At 45.3% G+C, this 8,747-nt stretch overlaps 1 protein-coding gene across 1 annotated transcript; it reads left to right on the top strand.

Annotated features, from left to right (window-relative positions):
• Window positions 1-362: 362 nt before the first annotated feature.
• LOC149242155 (uncharacterized) lies at window positions 363-2,923 on the top strand. Its single transcript, XM_089370774.1, has 2 exons — window positions 363-1,755; window positions 2,220-2,923. The coding sequence occupies exons 1-2, from the start codon at window positions 363-365 to the stop codon at window positions 2,921-2,923; spliced, it is 2,097 nt and encodes a 698-aa protein (XP_089226900.1).
• Window positions 2,924-8,747: the final 5,824 nt, after the last annotated feature.

The raw sequence follows: 8,747 nt of genomic DNA, 5'->3' as shown, positions 1-8,747 counted from the left end.
AATCAAAGTGTTTGATATTACGCAATTTATTACACAGTTTTCTTTTGAATGATAATGCTGCATTGAAGCGATCGTTCTGAATCGTAGATGAAAAACTGCGGGGAAAACAGCGCGCAGAGGTGAGTGCTCCTAGGGTTCCTTCCCTGCACCATTTGATTCTTCCATCAGCACTGGCAGCACACCAACCTCGATTCGAGGTTCTCATCCACAGAGGCCGGGCTCTGGCCCGACAGATGACAGAAGGGGGGTCCATGGGGACCCCATCTTACAGGAACACAGTCATGCAAAAGAACAAAACTGCTGAAGGTTTCAAGATCTCAGGTTATGAAGCCTGAAAAGACAGTTCTGGTACTACCATTGGAATGGCAGCCCAGGGGCAGAAAGATCCAAATCATGGATCAGAAATGCCAGAACAGGACAACAACAAAAAGAAAAAGCACGTGAACAAATCTGTAGTAGGAAAGAGCAGCTGGGTTCCAATCCTCGAACCGTCAGACGAAGATAAGGACCACAGAGAAGAAAAACGAACTGCAGAAAAGGAGGATCATGCGGAAGCCCCCAACCTCAGCTCCAAAAATAACCTACAAGGTAACTGCAAACCAAAAAAGAAGGAAGCTCTCCGAGTGGTCTTCTCAGACCCAGATATCCAGGTCTACAGAGACCACATGATGGAGCATGCAATCATATGCAAGTTTATGGGCCTGTGGCCAACAGAACGAGCTCTCTGCATCTGGATCAAGCAACATTGGAGACCAAAAGGTGATGTCAAACTCCATCTTGGAGCCAAAGGCTTTTTCACTGTTGTTTTTTCTAACCTAGAAGATAAGGATAGGATCTTTGATGGAGGCCCGTACTTTCTTTCCTCCGCAGGCCTCTACATGAGGCCCTGGAAAGCAAACTTTGCGCCTGAAAAAGAAACTTTCACCCGAGTCCCCGTTTGGATCCGGCTTTTCTCCTTACCTATAGACTACTGGGGTCTAGCAACCCTCAAGAGCATCGGAGACCGCCTCGGCACCTTCATAAAAGCCTCAGAGGCAACCATGCAAAGGAAGTACACCTCCTGTGCCAGGATCTGCATTGAAATAGATGTCTCAGGCACCTTGCATGAAGGACTATGGCTGGAGTTCAGAGATGAAGATTATTTCCAAGCCATCGACTACGAACAGATCCCTTTCCGATGCAGGAAATGTCACGAACACGACCACCTGATCAGGGAATGTCCATTAAACAAACCAGTAGAAGAGGCCAAATCTGAGCAGCCAGCAAAGGACCAAGAGGTCTTCAAAAAGCCAAAACCTCGCCAAAGGGCATTCAAGAAAAGAAATAACAAGGCAGCAACGGATCCCAGCAGAACCCTCAATCCGTTCATCATTTTAGATTCAGAAGCAGACTCAGAAGGCAACCAAAAAGAAACTACGCTTCCGGAAGCTCTCCAACAAAATAATACCGACCATGGAACCACGGATGCTGAGGAGCTCACTGAAAACACAGAAACTCAAACCCAGGAAGCAACAGAAGACAGAGATGAAGACATAGACATGCTAACAAGCGACGGGGGAAGTGAAGACCTGGAACTCAATGAAGTTTTAGAAAAAGAAGGAGTAAATCTGCCAGCTATGGAAAAGCAATGGAAAACCCAAGGGCTGGACAACATCCCCGAGGAAGAAATCAGAAAAATCAGAGATCTCTTCATTGCAAAACAACAAGCAGCCTTAGACAAGCAAAAGAAACGATTGGGAATCATGAAAGGCACAGGTAACCATCCTAAAACTCTGTTTATTCACTCATTAGGACGCAAACAGAATAAAAGAAGAGGAAGAAGGACAAACGGAGAGGTCCTCCATGATTTGGGTATTTTCTTGATCAATTCAGGGAAAATGAAGGACTTGCATTCCTTCCTATCCCCCCAATAACCTCCTCGTTTCCAATGAAAATCACCTCCTGGAATGTAAGAGGGCTCAACAGCCTCAACAAGCAACGACTTCTCAAAAGGAAGTTACAACAGGAAAAGCCAGACATCATGTTCATTCAAGAAACAAAATGCACCTCTGCTCAGCTAGAGATCATATCGAGGAAGCTAGGAAACTCTGTCAAATACATAGACATTGCAAGCCAAGGATGGGAAGGAGGCATCGCAACTCTTTGGGATTCCAGAAGCATCGAAATCACCTCTATGGAAGCTACCAGATCATACATTGCTACAGAATTTCAACTAACAGGTAACTCTGAAACTTACCTCTGTATAAATGTATATGGACCACAATGCTTAGAAGATAAAGTTTCATTCCTGAGCATGTTAACAAAATTAAAGCAGAGATACCAGCATTCCAAGATAATTATGGGAGGGGATTTCAATATGATTACTACCCTTCTGGAAAAAAAAGGAGGTCTCAGACGTCTCAATAAAGACTCAGAGCTCTTTTTCGACTTCATGGATGCGGCCAAGCTCGTTGACATCCCTCCTAACAGTGGGCTATACACTTGGAACAACCGAAGAGGAGGAGTGCACAGGATAGCCTCTCGCCTTGACCGTTTTTTGATTTCAGAAAACATTTTACTGGAAGGAACAACAGTCGCCTCTGACATTCTCCCCAGTGGGGGATCAGACCACTGGCCCATTGCCCTGGAAGCTGCGTTCCTTGAGACCCCCAAAAACAGACCCTTTAGGTTTGAGAAATTCTGGCTCACTCACCCAAATTTCCAGGAATTGGTAAAAAAATGGTGGGAAGAGCCCAGGGCTATCAGAGGGACCAAAATGTTTAAACTTCAGTCCAAACTGAAGTTCATCAAACTCAAAATAAAGGAATGGAATACAACCGAATTTGGCAATATCTTCAAGGATAAACATAATATAGAGGACCAACTAAGTGAAATTCACAAGGATTGGGCCTCAGGGATTAACAAAGAAAACTCCATTGAATAGGAAAGGACTCTAATGCAGAAATGGCATCTCCGTTGCCAACAGGAAGAAATCCTTTGGAAGCAAAAATCCCGCATCCAATGGTTAAAGGAGGGAGAGCGAAACACAAAATTCTTCCATAGATCGACAATGGATTATAGGGGAGCAAACAAAATCCTCAAGCTCACCAATGCTGCTGGAGAAGTCACTCAGAATCACAATGAGATCTCATCTCTCCTTAACACCCACTTCAAGCAAATTGCTTAGGAATCTCAAGAAGATCGAGTGGAAGCATGTGAGGAAATAGCGCAGGCCATTCCCCAACTCATTACTCCAGCACAGAATGCCTCTCTGTTAAGAAAGGTATCAATGGAGGAGGTGGAGGAAGCAGTTCAAGACATGCCAAATGATAAAGCCCCTGGCCCAGATGGTTTTACAATAAATTTCTACAAAGCATGTTGGCAAACTGTCAAAACTGAGATTTGGGAAGTTGTTGAAGACTCAAGGCGCTCTGGCTCAATTCTCAAAGGCCTGAACTCCACCTTCCTAGCCCTGATCCCCAAAGAGGAGGAAGCCCGAACTCCTGAAAAGTTCCGCCCCATAGCTCTGTGCAACGTGATTTATAAAATCATCTCTAAGGTCATCGCCAACAGACTTAAAGCTATCCTCCCTAATATCATCTCGGAGGAACAGTCGGGCTTCGTGGAAGGTAGACAGATCCTGGACAACATCCTCCTGGCACAGGAGATGATTCACACTCTTCAGTCAAAAAAAATTCCTGGAATGATGATCCAATTAGACCTTTCAAAAGCTTTCGACAAAGTTAATTGGAATTATCTGGAGGCCACTTTAAAGGCCTTTGGTTTTGACAACAGGTGGACCAACTGGATCCTCGCTCTCATCAAGTCAACAAATTTCTCTATTCTGGTTAATGGATCCCCCTCAGCAACCTTCTCGCCCTCTCGCGGCATAAGGCAAGGTGACCCCTTATCCCCCTTCCTCTTCGTGATTCTCATGGAAGGGCTTAGCAGATATATTCACAAAGCCAAAACAGAAGGAAGCATTAAAGGTTTGCGCCCTTTCCCTTCCACCCTTGCAACTACTCATCAGCAGTTTGCCGATGATACTATGCTGCATTGCTCTCCCACAGTCAAAGAGGCCAAGGCTGTCAAAGCTATTCTCTCTCTTTTCAGCAGAGCATCAGGTATGGAAGTCAACCATTCTAAATCAACTATCTTTTTCTTTAACACTCATGTTTCAATTCAGAACCATCTCACGGGCATCCTAGGATTTCGCAAAGGCTCACTCCCCTCGAAGTATCTGGGAGCTCCGCTCACCACCAAGCCGTGGCAAAAGACCCACTGGGAAAAGCTCATAGCAAACCTGGAAAAAAGGAGCAAACATTGGACCCACAGGGCCCTAAACTTTACGAGGCGATTAGTTTTAACTAAAGCTATCCTCCAGGCTATCCCTCAATACATGCTCTCTATCCTCCCGGCACCTAGAGCCATCCTGCAGCAAATCCGATCCATCCAAAGATCCTTCCTCTGGAGTGGCAGCACAGAAAAAAGGAAATGGGCACTCGTAGCATGGGATAAGCTCTGTCAATCGAAAAGGGCAGGAGGATTAAACCTAATAGATCCTGATATCAGCAACAAAACAGGAGGTGCCAAGTTGTGGTGGCGATGGCTCAGAGAGACCAGCCTCCCCTGGGCCCGACACTGGAAGGAGAAATACACCCCCAACTGCAGGGACCAGGACCTCATCAGACTCCAGGAGTTGCCAGAAGGATCTCCAATCTGGAACCTCGCTAAAAGAAACCGAAGCATCATTCAGGACCACAGTTTCTGGGAGATCCGTAATGGGGAATCAACCTTCTTTTGGGAAGATGCATGGCAACAGCACCCAAAGCTTGAAAACCCAGACCTTGAAAATTACAAATTACACTGTCAAAGCAGGGGACTTTTCACAGTACATCAATATTGGATCCCCAATGGTCTCGACCAAACCTGGCGTGAATGGACTCTTCCAGACACAGGAAACCCCAACGAGGAACACAACAGAATTCATGATCTGATCCAAGTTATACATCAAAGAAAAATCAGGAAAACCGCAGAGGCAGACAAGCTGAGATGGGGTATGAAGGGTAATGGAAACTTCACTCTAAAAGAGGCAAGAGAACAATTAGAACACACAGAGCAGGGGGAGCCAGCCCCGTGGCTCAACAAGGTCTGGGATCCCCTATTCTGGCCAAAAATCCAAACCTTTCTCTGGCTCCTCATGCGGCGAAAGACTCTCACCTGGGAGAACCTGAGGAAAAAAGGCTTTGAGGGCCCCTCCTTCTGTCCAATGTGTAAGCAAGCCGAAGAAACAATGAATCATTTATTCAATACATGTGAATGGGCAAATCATATTTGGCTAGGGTTTGAGGCCATCATGCAGCAACAGAACAGGGATTTAGAATCAATACAAAGCACCATCACCAATTGGCCAAGCAACTACTCAGAAAACCCTCAAATCAATAGTATTTGGAAAATCTTGCCTGGTTTCATCACATGGACAATCTGGAAAGAAAGGAACAGGAGAATTTTTCAAAATGAACATAGGGATCTAGAGCATTTGAAAATTACCCTAATTGAGAACATTCGTCAATTAATTCTGGTTAAGAGTCATTTCGACCCATCCAACAAAATCTCTGAGGAATATCAAAGAATTCTGACTGCTTTCAACATCCATTCTGAGCAAAGTCATCAAATCCCTGCTAACCAGCCGCATACCAGAAACACGCCTAATAGATGGTCTCGTCCTCCTGATGGATTCCTGAAACTGAACTTCGATGGGGCCTCACGAGGCAACCCGGGACCAGCGGGCATCGGAGGCCTCATTCGTAACCAGAGAGGAGAAATTCTCCACATTTTCAACCAAGCATTGGGGGAAGCCACCAACAACGAAATGGAATTTCCCGCAATGGAGAAAGGTCTAAAAATCTTGCAAAGGAATCAGGTAGACAATGCAATCATCGAAGGCGACTCTGAAATTGCAATACTGGTGGCAAGGAAAATCTATGGAGGCACACCGATTAGCAAAGAAACCAAACACTGGCGTTTGGCCATGGTTACTGAGAGCATAGGAAATTTGCTTGGGAAAATGAAGGGCCTCGTCTTTCAGCCGATAAGAAGGCAAGCAAACTCGGTAGCAGACCACCTGGCAAACCATGGGATTGATAACCCAAACGGAATGGTGGATAGTTGTTGGCACCAGGTCACGCATAATCAGCTCAAGGAAAGGTGCTCTCACCTCGCACGCCTGGACTTGGTGGCAGATGACGCGGCAGAATGACTGGCCGCCCTTTTACATCCCTCAAAAACATGGAGAGGACGACGGGATGTGACCTTTCATTACACAGCAAGTCTCAAAGGACCTTGTGGTTGAGGGCAATAATGGATATTACAGCTCTCACAATTTTGTACAGAATCGGGATCCGGGGTGACATAGGCCACCGCCGATCCACAGGACAGTGGGACACTTGGCGCGCCCTCAGCCGCGCAGGCAAAGGCCACCGAAATATTTCTCACTCACCTCACTCGCCTCCCACGACCCTGAATTATAGCATTTATGCCGATAGGACAGACAATTTGCTTGTAGTGATCCGATCCTCAGCCCAAAATCCTCCCGCCTCCATCTATATAACCCCGCCCGATCTTCATTGGAGCTCCATCTCTTTGAAGGTTTTTACTCTGCATCCTTCGAATTTCATTATTTCCCAGAACATTTTCCTCCAGGAGAGTGCTATGATGGCGGGAGAGGGGTGTCGAAACAACTCTGCGAATAGGGAGTTGCAGCTTGCAAAAGAAATGTATGAGCGCAGAACCTCTGCGAGAAATAAACGCAAGATCATAGATCTGGAAACCTTGGCCAGAGAGGAAGAAGGAAAGCTCACAGACCAGCAGCTCGGACAGGATGTCGACTGGCTGCAAGACCCAGGGACGGCTAGTACTCGGGCGACCCAGTTTGTCCGCACTCAGGCCGAGGCTTGGCGCACAAAAACCATCCTGGCGAAGGCCATGGATGTGCAAGAAGATCATGCGGAGCAGCTGCGGACTCTACAGCGTTTTGCTGCTACCATGACTCATGATCATATGGCTGTGGTTGAGAGCAGTGAATTTAAGCTCTCTGCAATTCACCAGGAGCTGGGTACGGTCAGCACCAAGCTCACAGAACTGATTAAGCTCCTCAAGAAAGTCATCCAGTCTGACAGCAAGCCTCCTGCGCCTCAGTAGGGTGGCCCGTCGAAGGCCTAGCAGGAAACTGCGCTCCACTGCCAACAGAGACTCTCAGCGGCCATCGAAGTTTCCTCTGTTTTCGCTTCCTCGTCCTTCTGTCTTGCCTATGTCGGCTCGGACTTATGTTTTCTGTCCCTTTCTGCTTTGCCTATGTTGGCTCGGTCTTGTTTTGCTCGATTCACCCTGCGTGGTGTTCTTTTGGCAGTTTCTGTCCTTCCCTCAGTCTATGTCTTCTTTGGGGAGTACCTCTTGGCAGTTTTCTTTCAGTCTCTTGCCCCAAATAGTTTCTGTTGGTAAGGCCAGCTTCATAGCGGCCAGTCATCTGCTTCGGCAGACTTTTTGTACTATATGTTATTACTGTTAATACCAAAGCTTACTTACAAAAAAAAAAAAAAAAAAAAAAAAAGATAATGCCGCATTGAAAAGTTATCATTTCAATGCTGATGCTTCTAGCAAACATTAGAGGGATTTGAGGGCTGTAACGTAAGGAAAGTTTTTTTTTATCAGCAGAGACATTTTTTTTACAGAATGCATTCAATCATCTCTATGGTCGGAATAGTTCTCACTGGCAGGGAGAACTATTCTGAATGGTCCCAGATGGTAAAACACACCCTCATCTACAATGAGTTGTGTAAAGGAGTGTGTGTCGGAGAAGAAGACAAAGACCCTGTGCAGCCTACATCAGATAAAGAACTTGTCATTTGGGAAAACAAGAACAGCAAAGCCTATGCATTGATCGCAACATCTGTAAATGAAGAAGTAAGTCATCATATTTCATCTTATTCCACTACCTTTGAAGCTTTACAAAAGCTGAAAGAGCTCTATGGCTCACATTCTGCACTTGAAGTTGTTCAGCTCATGATTAAACTCTTCACTCTTGAACTGAAAAATAATGATCCTCTTGCTCTTGCATCTGAAGTAAAGTCTATAATGCATGATATTAAATCCACTAAGGTTGAGCTGGATATCCCTCTTATTGCCTTTCTCAAAGCACTCTATCCTACCTACTCCAATTATCTTGAGTCATTACAAGCAAATGGAAATCTTAAAGATATAACCTTTGACTCTCTTGTGAAAAAGTTTTCTAAAAGAGAGAAAGCCTTTGGAAAGAAGACAGTCCCTGAATCTTCTGAAGAGACTGTTTGCCTTGCTCACAAAGAAAAGAATCCTGCTCAAGATTCTACAAGAGGAAGAGGTGGACGAAGAGGAAGAGGAAGATACTTCAGAGGCAGGGGGGCAGACATTCTCAAGGAGAAAAGGCAGATCTGCATTGCATTCGCTGCAAACGAAATGGATCACATGATGCTTCTACATGCAAGCTACCATGGGACAAAATTGAGCAGAGAAGAAATCAGCAGAAAGGTAAAACTGATGACACAGACAAAGGTAAAGCACCTGAATCCGCTCACTATATTGAGGCACAATGTAACATTGGAGTAAATGAAGATTTGTTTAATGTTTCACTTGCTTCTTCGAAAAATGATTGGTTGCTTGATTCAGGAGCAACCTGTCATATGACTCATAGGAAAGATTTTTTTAAAGATTTCACTGACAATGTTGATGGA

The sequence above is a fragment of the Pinus tabuliformis genome, chromosome 8, assembly GCF_031772625.1.
Source record: "Pinus tabuliformis cultivar Carrire ecotype Pingquan chromosome 8, CPIR1, whole genome shotgun sequence".
Lineage (NCBI taxonomy): Eukaryota > Viridiplantae > Streptophyta > Pinopsida > Pinales > Pinaceae > Pinus > Pinus tabuliformis.
Note: the sequence above shows the minus strand (reverse complement) of the source record. Positions and strands in the feature narration are given on the sequence as shown.

What these genes read in the sequence shown, in the direction of transcription:
- LOC149242155 (XM_089370774.1), top strand. Translation starts at nt 363, where the DNA reads ATGGCAGCCCAGGGGCAGAAAGATCCAAATCATGGATCAGAAATGCCA. An exon ending in GGGAATCATGAAAGGCACAG is followed by an intron (nt 1,756 to 2,219) that starts GTAACCATCCTA and finishes TTCAACTAACAG; the next exon opens with GTAACTCTGAAACTTACCTC.